This window comes from Danio rerio, chromosome 15 (assembly GCF_049306965.1).
Source record: "Danio rerio strain Tuebingen ecotype United States chromosome 15, GRCz12tu, whole genome shotgun sequence".
In the NCBI taxonomy this organism is placed as follows: domain Eukaryota; kingdom Metazoa; phylum Chordata; class Actinopteri; order Cypriniformes; family Danionidae; genus Danio; species Danio rerio.
Window position 1 is genome coordinate 33,059,021 of NC_133190.1, and position 18,508 is coordinate 33,077,528.

Below are 18,508 nucleotides of genomic sequence, written 5' to 3' on the forward strand. Positions count from 1 at the left end.
TATTCTATATATCTAAATCTGCTATTATCCTCCAAACGGCTATTTTACCCATTTGTGAGCAAGGAATGTTTTAATAATTTAAAGTTTATAGCAAAACACTTTTGCTGTATATCTTGATCATGGAACTTTTATGGAACATAATTTGATCAATATTTTGCATATATTTAAGTAATTTAATCATTACAGTAAATGTTTCAGTTGTTAATTTAATTTATTGTGGACACCAAAATGGTGCAACTCATGTCCCAGTACCCAGTGATATAACAAATAGTTGCATTAATAATACTCACAATTTTCTTTAGCACAAACTTAATTTCTGTTGGTTCAACATACAGTGAAGCAGTGATCCTCAGACCGCTACCGGTCCGTGGATCAATTGGTACCGGGCCACACAAGAAATAATTATTTCCATTTTATTTATTATCCGAGTCTGAACAATCTTTCATTTTGAAATGTCTGTTATTTTGAAAAATGACCGCATTCTTTCGCCTACATCTCAGTCACTTGAGCACCTAAAATTAACCCACAAGCAGTAGAATGAGTAAGAAACAGACATCTTTGGAAAGTTTCTTTGCGAAGGGGAAAAGGCCCAGTGAAGGACCCGCAAACTGCCAAGGAATGGATCTGCAACCCATTTGTCAACAAATCAGGCGAATCCTCCATGTCTGTGCAAGGAGATCAACTGCTGAAGATCGCAAATGATGGCAGCCTTTTAGTGATTGTTCGCATATCACGTGTTTTCTAGAGTTTGCACAAGTTATTTCCAATGGAGGTGCGCAACTTCCAGACACACCCAGATGAATGAATGTCCAGTGCATAACGCGAATCACGTGACAAAAACATTTCGTTAGACTAATTATCTCAGAGAAACGCATAACACCCAAACATAGCAGTGCTTAGTAATTTTTTCCATAAAAAAAACTTTTATCAGAGTGACAGCAATGTTTTGTCAGCTTGTCATCCTCTGAGAACACGGTTGATGGTTGCTCAGCAACCTACGAACCACAGCCCCCCCCTCCCCTCCCAGTTTGAGGTAAAATTGTCTAGTGTTGACTGGTCTGCGAAGATAAAAAGGTTGAGAACCTCTGCAGTTGAGCAGTATTTCTCAACCACGGTCCTGGAAGACCAACAACACTGCATGTCTTGCATGTCTCCTTTGTCTGTTTCACCCATTACAGGTCTCAGTCTCCGCTAATGAGCTGATGATCTAATTCAGGTGTGTTTGGTTAAGGAGACAGGAAAATGTGCAGAGCTGGTGGTCATCCAGGAAACACTGCAGTAGAGTTTCAACCACGGCTTTGATAACCTCTACTTTAAACTACTTATTTCATACATAAAGCAGAAGGAGGAAGAGCAACAGCCCTCAGTTGATGGACAGAGATTATGCAGTGATGAAGATGACCTGTGAGAACCGTAGATGTGACGCCACCATTTCGCCCGCAGAATGAAGCGAGACAGCTCGTCTGTCAGTGCGGAGCCTCTGACTTTCACCGTACCCTTGCCGGCAGGTTTGCGCAGGAGTTAACTGACTGACAGTCGGCGCGCAAACACATCTCATCCTCCACCTAGCAGCAAATGTATGCACAGCAGGGGTGTATAAATTGTGCTGCGCAATGGAGATCAGTTGGGTAATAGATGATGAGGTTCTCGGAAAAGGTCATCCTTAAATGTCAGTGCTCTGTCTCAATGGCTTTCTCACTTCTGTCACAATGCAACCGTGGAGCGACTCCATCAGTCACAAAAGAGTGCGAATGCGCCATCAGCTTAAGACGCTAGCCATGGGGGGTGCTAAAATAACTACACTGGCCTAATAAACTTGGTCCAGTGGGCCAAGACCTTACCTAATCACATTCCTCTCCGAAACACACACAGTATAAGCCCAGCTTTCAATGTTCAAATGAAAATCAAGCTTGCTGGATGTGAATTTCACAACGCAAGACTTCTTCAAGCGGACAACTATGACCACGAGCTGTTTAAAAGTCTGGAGACCTCATTTCTCATGTAGATCTCGTTTTAAACTCAGAGGCCGCTCTAAACAGGCTGTAATTCACACACATTAAACAGCAGCGAGATGCAGAGAGCTGTTTTTTTCCCAAGCAAAGTTGGTTTCTTTAGCTGAGTGCTAATCAGAATCAAACACGTCTGATTGGGTGGAGAGGCATGACTGATTGGCTCACGCTCTGTCGACTGCGTTCCTTCAAACCGTGCGCCGAGCCACTTTTACGCCTGTCTGCCAATTACGCCAGGGTGGATAGCTGTCTGCCGGAGAGCAGGTGTCAATGGAGCGAACTTGAGTATTCGAGTCAAAATATGCCGTAAACGCATGCGCAAGAAGAAATACCTTTGTCTTTTCTTTTTTTTACGTGCCTAGACAGTATATCAGTGTGAATGTGTGTAAATAAACTCTGCACTCACTACCGTATCACTTTCTGATGGCCAATTAGCCAAGGCCATCATTTCCTATTGTGCTAAAGGCCAGACGTCAGCGAGAAGGCCGAGGGCTGTTCCTCCCTGCTGTTTATTTATTTAAGTATCCTTGCGTCTTACAGACAAAGTCAGATTGATAGATTAAGCTATCCAGCCTCTGGATCAATAGCCACGGCAGAACGAGGGAGTAACTGGGAACTGTTTAATGTGCACACACTGTGTTTCCTAGTCAAAGTCGAGCAAAGTTCGTCCGAATGATGAAGGAAGGCATTAACAACCAAGAGTGCCGACAATTAAATGAGAGAACTCGACAAACCATGAGAAATGAAAAGGCTTGTTTGTGTTCGTCTGTGTGTAATAGGGTTTTGTGTGCGAGGAAAGGGGGTTTTAGTGGAACAAATACAGCACCTACGGTAAAAGTACAAATGGCTGTGTGAGCTTAAGTCAGCCCTTATGCCCTGATCTGTTACCAGTTCCACCGACCATAATAATGGCATTACCTAAATTAAGAAAACGAGGGGAAAGCTGGTCTCAGATCATCAGCTAGCTGGGCGACTTCTGCCAGCTCCATAAATCACATCTACAACAGGAGAGGAAGCAAGCAAGAGCCTTGAGTCCTGTCCTTTCCTTCTAACTACAGAGTGTGTGCGTATGTATGTGTGTGTAAGTGTATGTGTATGTGAGAGACAGGACAGAGGCGGCTAGAGTTAAGAGCAGCATGGATAGAGCAGCAGTCACACAGATCTACGGCCAGAGCGTTTACCTGGCCCTGTGCTCTGAGGGTATGCTGCGTAGCCGCCTCTTCCACGGGCCCCCCTACCTGAGCCGCGTGCTGCTGCCACTGCTGCCGCCGCTGCTACTGGACCGTACGCTGTAGCCGGGAAGCCTGTGCGAAGGGGGTGGGGGTAGGTTGGGTTTGGGAAAGGGGTGGAGAAGGGAATGACAGTACAACAGAAAGAAACAGAATGGGAAAAGAGGAGACATAGGTAACAGGGTGGAAAAGGAATAAGAGTAGAGGATAACAGAGGAAATGTGGTGTAAAATGAGCAACAGTTAAATATTAAGAGGAAAGAGCAAGAGGAAAACAAAGTTAAGAAATAAACAAGAATGGAAAAGGATGTAGTAAAGGAATAAGAGGAGTAGATGGCAAAAGAAAGAGGGAATAGTGTATAAAACATGGAATAAAATAAAAAGAATTAGAGAGAGGAACAGGATGGAATAGGCAACAAAATGAGAGGAAAAGGGAGTAGATAAGCAATATGTGAAGAGGAGAGGGTGTATTTTGTGTAAAAATAAAGGAGGAGAGAAAGAAAATGGGTGAAAAAAGGGTCAATAAATGAATAAGACCATGAGACCAAAAATAATACATAAACCGGGAAGATTAATAGGAGAAATGACAGAAAAGTAAAGTAGAAGGGAACCAAAATAAGGAACAGGGTTGAAAACGGAGTAGTGAAGGAATGAGGAAAGAGTAAAAAGTGGAAATAGCAGGAAAGAGGAGACGAAAAGTGAGCAGAGGTGAGAACATAAAGGGAACAGGGTGGAAAATGGCATTATGTGGAGGGAAAAAACAGGAGTGATGAAAAGAGTAAAGTGAGAAAAACAGTAGGAAAAGAGGAGAAACAGAACAGAAGAAACAGAGGAAAATGGGGGGAAGTGAAGGGAGGAGAGGGGAAAACAGGGGAAAAATGAGAGGAGAGAATAAATTAGAAAAAAAGCAGGATCAAAGTTGCTGCAGTGTGTGTGTGTGTGTGTGTGTGTGTGTGTGTGTGTGTGTGCAGGTTCTGCTGTTCTGTGGGCGTCTTCAGAGTGCAGAGGAGACTGCAGTGGCCCTAATGCACTCTGGGTATTTCTGCATGGGTGACCACGCTGCTCCTCAGCTTATCTGTTTGAAACACGCAGTGGGATGGCCATGGCCGAGCATCAGACTTTCGGATATGCTACTAAGCTTGTGCAGTCAAGTTGCTGTGATAAACTAATTAGATTTCAGCTATTGTGCAAAACGTAAAGGGATCTTTAGTAGAAAGCTTTAGTGGTGGAGAATTACACTGCAGTACACAGCTATTGAAGATCCTACCATTAACCTCAATTACCTACTTTTGACTAAAATAATATTATTAATAATAATCAAAATGTGTTTAATTATAATAAATTATTTTTTGAGAAAAAAATTGTAGGAGGCAATAACCTAAATATCTTAAACATGGGAAATACTTTGTTTTGTTGGTCCCTATTGCACATTTTGTTAACTAAAAAATTACAATGCAACTACACACCAATTATTTCTCATTTAAGTATTAGTGGACTGTCTGCCTAATATCAGCTGATACTGCTCCCTCAAAGGACATTTAACTGACTACAAGAAACTTTGCAAGTACATGTCAACTTACAACAACCTAACCTAACAGTCTACTTATAATCAGTAGTTGGCAGGTAAAATGCATACAAAATGCATTAAAGGGACCATCAAAATAAAGTGATATGTAAATATGAAATGTCACAACATCAGTGGCATAAATAAATTTATATGATAGTTGGTTATTTTTTTCTAATACGTTCACAAACTTTTAAACTAAACCATACAGTAATAAAGCTACTGAATATAAATTATACTGTATACATGTTGTAATATAATGTTATTTTAAAATTCAGTCAAGATTCATGACGACTAATGTTGACTAAGCTAAAAACAAAAATTCAACACACATACACACACACACACATATATACATATTTTAGCTGGTGCAAAACATTTTAAAATTAATTATTCCGTGAACAAACCATCAGAAAAACTTGATGATACTATTAATGAGACAATCATGATTAGCTTAATTGATTTCCTTTATGCTTCTCCATGTGCGCTGCTACAGTATATCAGTTCAGTATGTTCACTGTGTACATAACTGCCCCCTGCTGGTCATGTCTTTTATCGTGTTAGACCGTTTATAGTTACAGGCTGGTTTATAGTTGGGCGTCGTGCAATTGCTGTGACCCACTGACACGTAACCAATATCACTTCTGAAATGCTAGCCTGCAGTAGGTTATGTTATGCTCCTCTGTATCAAGTTTCTTTGTAGGTGTTTTGTTTGTTCCAAATGCTACCTTAATGTACAAGTAACAAAAACTCGCTCATTCAGAGGTGGGAACTGGTGGATGTGCAACAACTTTAATCATAAGGTAAACACAAAACATCTGGAGCTCTTTCACGAGACTCAACACTCGAGCTCCATCCGGCTCGCGGCTCTCAGCCACACTCGACACAGCTACCAAGCCGACCAATCATAGCGCCTGCGCTATGTGTAATTGCAATATGTAGTTACATTTTTTGAGGTGCATGTCAGCCACAACGAGGGTTATGCAATCACGTGAAGGCTACGCCGGAGCATAAGCACGCGCTAGACGAGAAGTATAAATCCGCCCTAACACTGCAGCGTCACATTCATATACTCGTGCATTCTCAGTAGCCACATCTGTACAGATGTATGTAAGAGTGCTTTCACACTTGATTTAATTGCCTGGACCGAACCAAAGTACAATTGATCCCCCTTGCCACCTTCTCAGCTGGTTTGTGCTTTCACTGTGTTTTTTTCCTTCTGATCATCGTTACGCTTGCTCCATCAAGCTGCTGTTTAAAAACAATATTAAAAAACATTCAGAACATCACGCAATGTCTGCAGAAGTCCTTTTTGGCAGAGACAAGCAGACATTATCACTGTTTGCACTGGATCAGTCCCACTTGTTTTCAATGTAGGTGATACATAACATCTGCCCCTCTTCTGTGTGGTGTCCCCCAGGGTTCCAGTCTGAGTCCATTGCTCTTCAATTTATATATGCTTCCTCTTGGTAATATAATAAGGAAATATAACATCTCTTTTTATTTTTAAGCAGATGATTCTCAGCTGTATGTTCCTTTAAAATCTCAGAACTCTCTGCAGTCTTTGATTGTCTTGAGGATATTAAATGTTGGATGGCAAAAAAAAAAAAAAAAAAAAAAAACCTGAGGTTTTTCTCTTCGGTCCTTCAAAAACAAGAACATCTTATATTGGTGGCTTGGGAAGTCTTACACCTTATGTTAAATCTTAAGTAAAAAATCTAGGAGTAATTAATTCTGAGCTTTGTCTAGAAAACAAATGAGCTCAATTGTTAAGGATAGTTGCTATCAGCTGAGGATCATCTCCAGAGTTAAATCTATACTTTCCTTTTAAGATCTGGAAAATGTCATACATGCTTTTATCACATCTCGCCTAGACTATCGTAATTCCTTATATATTGGCCCTCGATCTTCACTGGCACGGTCGCAGTTTCAAAATGCGGCAGCTAGACTATTAACGGGCACCAAAAAACATGCTCATATCTTGCAAGTTTTAGCATCCCTTCATTGGCTTCCTGTTAATTTTAGAATTCAGTTGAAGGTTTTACTTTTTGTTTTTAAGGCACTGAATAAGCAAGCACCTTCTTATATTTCTGATCTTATTAATTTACATTCAACTCATCAGTTTTACTACACGTTTGTGGAACCAGCTGCCAACAGACATTACGAGTGCTTCTTCTATCTTTATCTCTATTTTTAAGACCAGAATTGAGGCACATTTTTTTTTCTCTTTCCTTCCCTGGCTTTTAATCTTTATTGTGCATTGTTGCTGTCATACTATTATTCTTATTATTACTTTTATTGTTATTTTACTGTTTTAGAATGTGTGTTTTGGTGTTGTTCAGCATTTTGGTCAGTGCCAAACTAAGTTAAATGTGCTTTATAAAAAAACTTTTCTTACTTACGTACACAAACATACACAAATGAATAGTATGAAAACTGAAGTTAGTTGTTTAGTTGGCGGTTCACATCCATTATTTTGTACAATTGCATTCATATCAGAAGTCAACCGTACCAGAGTTCCTACAAACCGTACCTCACAACCCTTTCAGGTGGACTCGGGTACAGTTCATGAAAGATACGTTCACGCTAGCAAACCAAACCATACTTTGATGTCAAACGAATCCTCATGCGTACCAAACGTGCTAGTGTGAAAGTACCCTAAGACGAAGTCTAATTTCAGACAAATAATAAAAACAAAAAAATGTGTTGAAAAAATATCTGTGGAATTTGTTATTACTCAGTAACAACTAGTGTAATTATTATTCAGTTCATTTTCCCCAATACATATAGTCTCTATTTACATTGTTCTTAGGATTTTAGCATTATATTGTCTTCAACATTATAACATACCAGACATTTATTCAAGCAAATGTGAATGTTCTACTCATGCAGCTCCATCTTCCATAACTCCACAAACAAATCACAAATTCACGGTATAACAAGAGCTCTAAAAGAGACATGAGACCAGGGGGTGAGTTAGAAACCACAGCTCGGCTTCTATAAACGCAACCAGCCAGCAACAGCCAGAAAGATGATCCAGCGCCGCACTATAGGGTTAACTCCAACCATGACCAGCATCTGCAGCACAAAGGCGATATGGAAATGGCTGCACGCTCCCAACACTTTGTAGTTCACTTAAGTCACTTATCTCTGTGCTGCCGCTCATGTTTGGGCGGGAGAAACGAGGGAGCGAGACGGAGACAGAGAGTCGTAAAGCCGCGCAGGCGAATCGTCCTCCGGTTTATGCCTTGAAACTCAATCAATCAGGAGGATAATTTGGTCTCCAGGCAGTGTGAACTGAAGCTATGGCCACACCGGGTGTTGCACGGAAGCCATGATTTGTGACAAGACCTGGATGAAAGCGTCTTCATCTCTTTGCCGGTTTAGTGGCTCTTTATGGTGTTATTACGAGATTAGGCATCAGGGATTAATTGCTCACCTCCAAGTGCTCTTTAATTCACTTTAAGCATGCGTTACACTCGAGAAGGGAACAGGTATGGCATGGCAGTGTGGGAAAGAGTGTGTGAAAGAGCAAACTGACTGTAGGTGAAAACATCCACTGCCAAGTCCAAGATTTCATGTTTACAAGACATTGGCTTAATGGTTTTATGCATGACTACCTTCCACTAACAACAATAGCTCTGTTCCAAAGCCAAGTGTGCTGCCTCATTGCCTAAATAGGGAGCAGCCTTCTGAGGCAGCTTTCTAATCGTCATGGAAACTCATAAATGACTGATTTGGAATGTTCTGCACTATTGGAAATAGAGTCAAAGGGGTCCTATTATGGTTTTTCACTTTTTCAATGTTAGTCAGTGTAGAACGTGTGTGTTTAGCCATAAAAAAGACCTACAAAGTTACAAATCTCTAAGTTCACTCCAAAAGAAGACATTTTGCTTTTTAAAAGAACTACAGTAAATGACTTATTTGTACTACAAGTTTGTATTTCCAGGGTTTATGATGTCACAAAGCATCCTAAATCCTGCCTATGGAAATAAGAATAATTTTGTGGGATCTTCTTGACCAATAATCTTGGCTCAGATTGATTGCTCTGTAATCACAGATGCTGTGAATCTCGCATCTGTGTTCAGCTGGAGCAGCGTTTACTACACAAAGCCATAAGGTGCGTCCCGAATTGCATACTTATGCACTATCCTATAGCATTTTGTAGTATAAATAGTGTAAGTAACGCGTTTACGCTGAAAAAAATAAGTGCACTTTAAAATACCCGCATGACGTACTTATTCAACCCATAAAATCAAGTGTGAAATGTTGGACAATTCACGCCCTCAACAACCACTACTTTGCTCATGTAGTGGAAGGGGCGGAGGTTTCGGGCGCTCATGTTGGATCACTTTATTTATTTTAGATTGTGAAAGCAAAATTCTTCTATGAGAGTAATTATACCGCCTCCATGGTGAATGTGGTTATTCTCGTGTCAACTATCGCTGGGTAGTTTGGTCATTTATTTAATTTGGCAACCGTCATCTGGGAAACAGTTTGAATTGAAACACTAAGTAAAAAATAAACATTAGTCTTCCATTTGGGATGACACTACATACATATACTATGCTGTTAAGTGCATAGTCCATAGGTGAACACTGTGTGTCATTTGGGATGCAGCTATAGTTCTCTGCCAAACTACAGAAAATATATTGCATGCCATATCAACACGCGATAGTTAAATTGCCAATAATCATACTGCGATACTAACAGCTGCTTTTGTAGCTTCACAGGTGAACTCAGCCCCTAGAAGTAAATGTTGCCCTGGGTTAACCTGAAAGCATGTGCAAATACCACATATAATGATGTTTTTTGCTCAAAACTTACTTCATAGTTTCAGTCGAGTGTTTGAAATAAGTCCTTCTGTGAAATGATTCATCTTTTTACACAGAAAAAAGCATGCAACATATTGCATCATAGCATTCTAAGCAGTGACAAACGCGTTGCATCATTACATACTTTATTTTCAGATAAATTACAATAAGAAGAACTCAGATAAACCATATGTTGTCATGGCCAATCACGTTGACTGTTTCTCAATTCCAAGAATGCAGAGAACGGACTCGCGTTTTTGAGTTGACCGGTCTTGCCAAGTTACCTTGGAAGACAGCGAGAACAGGGAACGTGTCCTGTGAGAAATGAGTTCCTCCCTGGATCTTCCTGATGGTCGCAAGACCTTCAAGCGTTTTTAACTGAAAATTATTTAAAGATTACAGCATTCATACACTATTTATTGTTTTTCCTCTTTTCACAATATATACTATGCATAAAGACCTTACAAACATACGTTGCAAAATACAAATAAAACTAATTTTAATATAAATCTCAGCAAATAAACATCCTTAATTTGTTCATGCCTTTATAAAGATTTTCATGGTAATGTTTACTTTCTCTGTCTCCTTTAGGAAAACTCCTGAGACAAATTGGTTATATCTCCGAACTTTAACAATAAATATGTATAAAATGCTGTGTTTCCCACCTCCTTTATTCAATCACAACGACTTCTGGGACTTTAAGAGCGAGTTTGGTGCTCAAGTGTGCATCGGTGCATCCTCGATGCAAAAAACACATGCGGGAACTTTCACGCATCCTCCATTCTTGCAGCCATGAGTTTTGGAACTGAACTTTGGCAGTTGATGATGACATTACACGAGAACACGAGGATGCAAAAATGCATATTGAGAAACAGCCATTAAATCAAATGAAAGCAGTTACACCTTATTTATCCCACATTTGTCTTGGTTTTCTTTGGGGCATATTTATTTTGTTTACTGTGCGACTTGCGCCTTCGAAAGAAATTTATCGCTGATCACACCAACATACTTTACTCAAATGATGTGCAAGACAATCACAGCTTTTGCTAAATCACAAATGCAATTTTATAGCGATTTATCATTCAGCCCTAAATTCAATTATATTTAGTTTGATGCTAGCATGTTGTTAAGGTAATGACCTTCACTAGCTATGTTTTCATTCAAAAATGTGAAGAAAATGTATGTGCAAAACTGGAATATCGCATAAAAGATGTGCGAATAAAGCAGCGTTTCCATCCAATAAGTCAAAGAGAATAAAATCGTCACTTTCTGATTAACTGGCACCAAATGTCAACATTAAAATTGATATTGCTGTGGTAGAAGAAGCTGCGTGAATCTTTTCTTAATTTAATAAATGATTTGCTCCTCAAAAGACAAGCCGACACGCAATGAACGCGTGGTGGTGCTTGAAGGCATCAGATGTGTAGCACAGACACTCTTAAAAGTTCTGGAGATCATTGATAATATATTAACATTAATACTGAAATGGTTACAAAGTTTAAGAATGACCAAAACAACATTTCAGATGTTTTACAGCGCTAAGCCTGCTAGTTTATCCATTCACACACATTTTTATCATCACATTTTTCATCTCTCATAACAAAATCCCAATACTTTTTAATGCGCATACTGGAATTTGTTTGGTAAAAGTGTTTCCATCGTAGTTTATGTCCATACTTTCTTATCAAATAAAAATGATCCTACTCAGTTCTGTGCATAGTTTTTTTATGCACATTTTCCAAAATGTACATAAAAATGGGTGGATGGAAACGTAGCTACTGAAGAAACACCCAAATACCAGGTAAAAAAAATGTAAAAAAGCAAAAAAACTAACAATAAAATGCTAAACACAAAATATAAGAGAACAAAAAAATTAATAAATAAAAAATAAAAAAATAAATAATAAAACGACTAAAAACAAACATATGACATTAGCCTAATTATAAATTAATTTAATCTACAATAAATATAATTTAGTTTACAATATTCACATATCTTCCATTGTGTTTGTTATGATCACCAACGATCCTGCAGCTGCAGATCACTGGTAAACAAACAGTTCAATAAAGTACTACAGATTCGCCGTTATATGGACTACAAATCCTATCATGCAGTGCTCACTCACAACGGTTCCTCATTCCGTCGATTACACACACACACACACACACACACACACACACACACACACACACACACACACACACACACACACACACACACACACACACACACACACACACACACACACACACACACACACACACACACACAGAGACACAGCTGAAGCTCTTAGACACATCGGTGCAGAGTTTTGTAAGCAGTATTGTGAACTTTACGATGCGTTTTTCTTGCCTTGTTTTGCCGTGTTAGACACTTGCCTTGTTTTATTGTTTATTCCTGTATGCTGCCTGCCTTTTGACCCTCCGCCTGTTTATGACTACGGCTTTGTTTTTCCTGTTTGCATCTGTTTGCCCCTGTGCTTGCCGTTGCTTGCCTGACTATTTTTGTTAATAAACCCTGCATTTGGATTCGCACTTCATTGTCAACGTCCACTTCACAATACAGTGTTCCACAGAAGCAATACATTTATACAATTAACAATTTTAATGAACTACTCCAAAATAGGCTGCTTACTGGTTTTCAGAACAAAGCAAAAAAACACAACAGCATTACAAGAACATTTGTCTTCTGCATTTGCGTGCAAAAAAGCGCTAAAACGTGAGAGCATGGGTGTGTGTGTGGCGTGCCCACGTGTACATGTCAAAGAAACAGAGAAGCGCTCAGCTTGCTCAAATCTGCAGTGTTCAAACATCATAATTAAATATTATCATTTTAGTGAACAATGAAGGACATCCACTAGAATGCTTCGTCAAAGTCATTATTATAATATAAATATAATTATAGAGCAGCTCTCTAATTAAAACACACATCTTTGGCTGCAGCGGTCCGTTCACGATTGAAAGCCAATAGACAATAAGTGGGTGACACTGGCAGATGGTTGGGTTCACATAGAAGGATGGATGGTAATTAGCCCTGTCTCTTACTGGTTCCCTCCTATTCTTCAGCACAGACACCCTCCAAACCCTCATATTAGTGGCCTTAATAACCTTTCATGTGCTGCTAATGCCTAATCAAAAAGGAGTCTTTAGGACAAGATTAGCTGTAGAATTGAACAATGGGGCCGAGCGCTTAACATCCAGATATATGAAAGCGCTGTCTATATTGCTGCTAGTGTTAAATATTTTAGCCAACAAAGAAAATTCTAGCTCCTGATGATTCTTTACTGGAAATAAAGCAGGTTTCTTCCAGTTAAGAGCATCACCATCACCTCTGACAATGTGTTTTCACAGTCCTTCTGAAATCCCGGATATGTTGCATGTATGAGACAGCTTGACAATGCCTGTGTAAATGGATTAAGACAGATGCTTGCGTGTGAAAATGCGTGCTTTACATGCATTGGAGGTAATGTGGTATACTGTAATTAATGCACATCTTACACCAGAATATTACTCACATTTTTTTTTATAATGCATTTAATGACACAAAGCGTGCAGATTTGGATTGGTGCTGAATGAGTATTTGCATTGCAGATATTTTACACATGCCAGTAGTTTCAGTTTCACTGTACTGTAAATAAAGTTGATTGATTTGTTTAGAGTGAGCTGCTTTTTAATGTTATTTTCTGTTACAAATGCCATTCAATGCAAGGAATTTGATCCAAAGGGAACTAAATGCATTTATAGTGTGTGTTTAGCATTTATTTGACCAAAACTACAATTAAAACAATAATATACACTCTCAAAAATAAAGGTATGGGAGGTTTCATTGGGCCAGAACCTTCTAAAAAATAAATAAAGAGTCCACAGTGATACCTCATAAATACATATTAGTGCACAAATGCAATAAAATGTACCAATATAGTCCACTTAAGTACCAATATGGTTGCTTCAGGTACAAATATGTACCTTTTGAAAAGGTACTGCCCTAGTAACAGCTTCTGTATCTTTTATTGTAATAGTGTATTGTAAACATAAATACAATTTAAGACTGACTAACAATAGAAAGTAGGTATTAAGGATAATGAATTATTGCTAAACAAGTGATGTATTTAAAAAAAAAAAAATCTGTCTAGTCCCAATCTTCTGAAAATACTGTACATAGCCAAATTGAAAACAAAGGACAAAAAGGTGCATTATTTTGTGAAAATTACCTTTAAGTAGGAACATGACAAAAGTGTATTACAAATCACCTATTTTACCCCTTTTTCAAGGTTTAAGATTTAAGTCTTTAAGAGTTAAGATAAGTATTTTGTGTCTCCAGAATGTCTCTGTAAAGTTTCCCCTCAAAACACCCATCAGAGTATTTATAATACCTTTCAGACTATTGGGATTTTCTGCTTTAAACACAATGTAGCTATTTTTGTCGCCTGTGCCTTTTATGCTAGTTCTCCCCGCCAACCATTCTCACATGCCTGTCAGAGTGTGCCACAGTCTCCATCTCGGCTGCACCAGATAAACAGCACAGTGACAGACATGAAGGAAGCAGATCTCACGTAAAGTTTGTGAGAAATACTACAGTATGAACTTTCCCAATGATTATTTAATGTATTTGTTGTGGAGTTGCAACGATGAGTCACACAAAAATGTTGTTACAAACACTTTGCACTGTTTTTGCACAGTAAATGTCACAGTATACACATTAATATCCAATGCTGTATGGATATCCCTTATGTTAATGTACAAAATAAACCAGATTTAACATCCACAAACCAGGATTAAAGCGTCTTCTTTTATAATTGTACTGACATGCTGCTGTGGTGATAGTCAAGATGGTAAAATCGCTGCAGTTCATTACAAGCATGCACTGTTTAAAAATATTTTAAACTTGTAAAACTCATTCTTGATCACATTTGATGATGACTGATGATCACAGACAGCTGAACAGATCTTTTAATCCCAGTTGCTTTGTGCACATACTGTCTTGTTGATATGATTATATGTGTTAATGTGGAGACATGCAATTACTTGGCTGTCAATCAATTCGGTGGGCGGGGAGATCTCAAAATGGGAGGGATTTGGATCCTATTTTAACATCAGGAAAGTAAAAAGAAACTTATTTTGAGTCTATCACTCCAGTATGACAGTGGTTACACTATACCTACACACAGTTCTGTCCAAACAGAGGTTGGCCTTTAAAACGACCAATTGAAATGTCTACATATGTAGCAACTGCTCAACAATCACACTGAATGATTTCTAATCAATATTTTACAGGTAAAATTCATAATTGAATATTATTTTTAAACAAAGGCATAGTTTACTCTCAAAATTCTGTCCTACACATGTTGCCTGGATTCCACTGACTTTCAAAACACTTTCTGTTTATGTTCTGCAGAACAAAGTGAGTCATACAGGCTTGGGGTGACACGAGAGTGAGTAAATGATGAAACACTTGTTCAATCTTTTGGTGAACTATCCCTTTAAGCATGAAGTTAAACCTGATGGTCTTTCTGTCTCATCTAAAAGGTTGCATTACACTTCCTGTAAATATTAGTTTTAGTCCCACTCATCAGCCTCTTCAGAAAAGAACCGGCTCTTGACACGAGTAAAACATCTCTCAGACAATGGTAAACATGCACCCTGCTGCGTCCCATCAATAACGCCGTTAATTGTGGTGCTTCTGAACTTTTTTTTTTCTATCTCTCTCTCAAAGCGGGTACCACTCCACCCCACAATCATTTGTTTGATGTCAATATTCTATGCGGATGTCTGTGTGCTAGAGATCTGGAAAGTTCTGGAAACAAATTACCTACTCTGAAACCGCAAATTAAAAAGGTTAATTCACACGTCTCGCCGACGCTTTGTTCCTGAAGAGGGTCGGCGGGGCGAGAGATGGGGGGTGAGGGGTGGAGGGGTGAGTGTTATCCCTCAGGAACAGCTTGGCAGAATCAAATCAATTTCATGGCCTCTCTATTACCGAGGACATAACGCCAATATTTAGCTTTCCACTTTTACCCATTTTTCCAGCCTGTTTGCTCTGTCAGTGGCCGTGCTCGGCTGGGCCGGACTGGCCTGGAGGAGGGACAAGGACACATCTGTTCCACCCCGGAGCCCTGGAGGAGATGCCGTCCTCACTCGTCCCTTCTCTCTCTCTCGCCCTCTCTCCCACGCACTTCTCCCTTTTTTCACCGTCTCCTGAAGGAAGACTTCTCGGTACGTTTTATGAATCCGCAATTTTTATTTTATGATCACTAATGCCTGTTTGTTCTTGCCAGCAGTCCTCTGGAGGCGCTCCAGTTTGGACCGCGCACCGTTTGTTTTCTTTTCTGAATCTGTGAGTCACAGACATTAAATAATTAGACACGGTCGATCATGATTTTAAGTCATAATGGCCATTAAATGAGATTAGCGGGGCTGCTAACATTAAAAGAGAAATGGCAATACATCTGATGAATTTGATATTGAATGTATCAGAACATCATTTAAACCCCTGATGAAAATGGATCAAAGAACAGGAACTGTGCCCTTGCTTTTCAACCACACTCAAAAAGCGCTATTAGTCGATGTAGCTATTATAAAAGACATTCAAGAGAGAAATGAATTAGAAACGCGAGTGCTAAAATGAGCATCTTAGGGAAAAAAAGGTGGATAAAAGAAAAGAGCAATCTCGCCGACCATCTTTTCATCCAGCAAACGAGAGGTGAGTCATGCTTCTCTAGTAGAAGCCCTTGACTTGTATTACTTTCAAAAGGGCCTTTTCTGCAGAGCTATCAAAGACTGCCGGGAGCTTGGGCAATGAGGCTTCCAAATGCACAAGCCAGAGTGGCATACGGCAGGAGAGAACTCCTCCGTATTACACCCATCTATTGCTAATGAGGGGGCTGACGTTGAAAAAGACAAGAGATGTGTCGCTGCTCTGGAGTCTGCGGCTTTGGGGATTGCAGGTGTGAGAATGGAGGGTCAATGCTGGCTGCAGGGGGTTCAGCCGCTGGTGCTGAGGGGTGTGAGTTTATTTAGGAGAGGCCAGCTTAGCGGAGGGCATCATTTACCACATTCATTGATGGTCACAGAACAATTATGCTGCTGTCATCCAGGGCCACGAGTGCTGAAATTAATGCTGATTTGAACACCCTCTGTGGCAAAGATGAGCAAAACCTTGTGCTACTGCACTGCATTTATATTCACTTCTCACACATAGTGAATTAAAAAAATACTCAATGAAAGGGGAACATAGCTAGGAACTAAAGGAGCTTATGTACTGGATGTACCTTTTCACAGTTCCTAGAACTATTGGTGAAATCACACGCTTTCGCACCACAGGAGGGGAAATGGGAATGACTCTTGTTCCAAGAACTCCATTTGGGAACAACTAAATCAGCTCCTGCTTCTAAGCAGTGCCCAATCAAACACAATAGGAACAACCAAAACATAAGTGCTGACTAATGCATGATAGCCGCACAATACTTTTATAACACAGTAAGTATTATAAGACATACACATTCAGAAAGCTACTGTTATCACATGGAGTGTGATTTTTCTCAGCGTTGATGCCACGCTACAAACTGACAGGGTGATTTGTTCCTCCTTTCTGCTCTTTCAATTGCATTATAAATACTTCTATATTTTAGCTCCATTCTCATAAAACACATGGCCCCCGTTGTTGATTTTGTTGAATGCAGTGCTTGTTTCTACAGTCAACTGGCTGAAAATCATACTAGCCTTAGGGTGAGGCTTTTTTAAAGCCTGGAGAAACCACCGAGAACCCTTTAAAGCCTAGAAACTGCTAGAGCTGCAAAATACCTGACATAACTACCTAAAGCACCCTATCAACTGCCCAGAACACATCTCCAACCATTTGACAACCATATTAGAGTCTGATTATCAAACACCCAGAACACCTTAGAAATAGCAGTGCAGCCTCCCAGAGAACAATAGAAAGCATCAACATCTACTTCACTTTAGTCACTTTTCTGGCTTGCTTGGTTTGGGACTTGTGAAGCTGCGCATTGATGGATTACTCTTCAGTGTTTGGATTTTCAGCAGTGAAAATTAAACCACATTGAACTGAACTTAACGGAACTTCAACTCTGAAAACTGGACGGACAGAGTTTCAGTTTACTAGAACTTCTATGTTTAGCTGCTTTGATACAATCTACATTGAAAAAGTGTTACATAAATAACTATGAAATGATTTGAAAAAACTACTTAGAACACTCACAGTGATTGTTATGTAATATTACATTAACGCCCAGTGGTCGAAGATGACGTATATGCGTTTTGAAGCGTCTTCTCCTAATAACGCTAAAATGAACTTAAATTACACTTTCAGTTTTGATCATACAGATAAGATCAATACATCAATCGAATCTGTTAGGTGTCTAGTTTTTATTGTGTGCACTTACAATAACAACAAATGTGAGCGCTTTTGCAAAATAAGAATAATAAACAGTGTAGGCATTTTCTCTTTTCTGTCTCTGCAAACATTTTTAGAAATGCGTCAGTAAATGCACTGAAACTCAGCGAAAACAAAACACACAGACATGAAACATATACCGATAGAAAGCTTGAAGTGTCTACTTTTGCATTAACCAATTCAAGTCGAAAACAAATAATCTCTTTTCATGTAATCTGTATAAAAGTAAGGACTGTACGGATTCTCTTGTTCCGCCTCATTACAGCTAAGGTGATACCACCCTCAGTGAGTGCGCTTCTTCATATGGAAAGGAACTGAGGTCAGCCAGGTACTGTGCACAATATTTTATGTTTAAATTCAAGTGCATGCCTTAAGTTATATGTAAAGTGTATTTATAAATACCTTTATCAGTAGATTTGCTATATGTAAGTTTATATAGTTTACTGAGTTTTATACAGTGTACTGACTCTCACAAGTGTAT

At 39.3% G+C, this 18,508-nt stretch overlaps 1 protein-coding gene across 51 annotated transcripts in view; it reads right to left on the minus strand.

Moving 5' to 3' along the window:
• Positions 1 to 18,508, minus strand: part of msi2b (musashi RNA-binding protein 2b) — a 413,474-nt gene that overhangs the window by 39,218 nt on the left and 355,748 nt on the right. For 20 of the 51 annotated variants that reach the window (XM_073922868.1, XM_073922871.1, XM_073922877.1 and 17 more), the window contains one exon: positions 3,248 to 3,313. The exons of 14 other annotated variants lie outside the window; for them this stretch is intronic. In XM_073922868.1, coding sequence (XP_073778969.1) covers positions 3,248 to 3,313 — 66 coding nt within the window. 51 annotated transcript variants of the gene reach the window in all.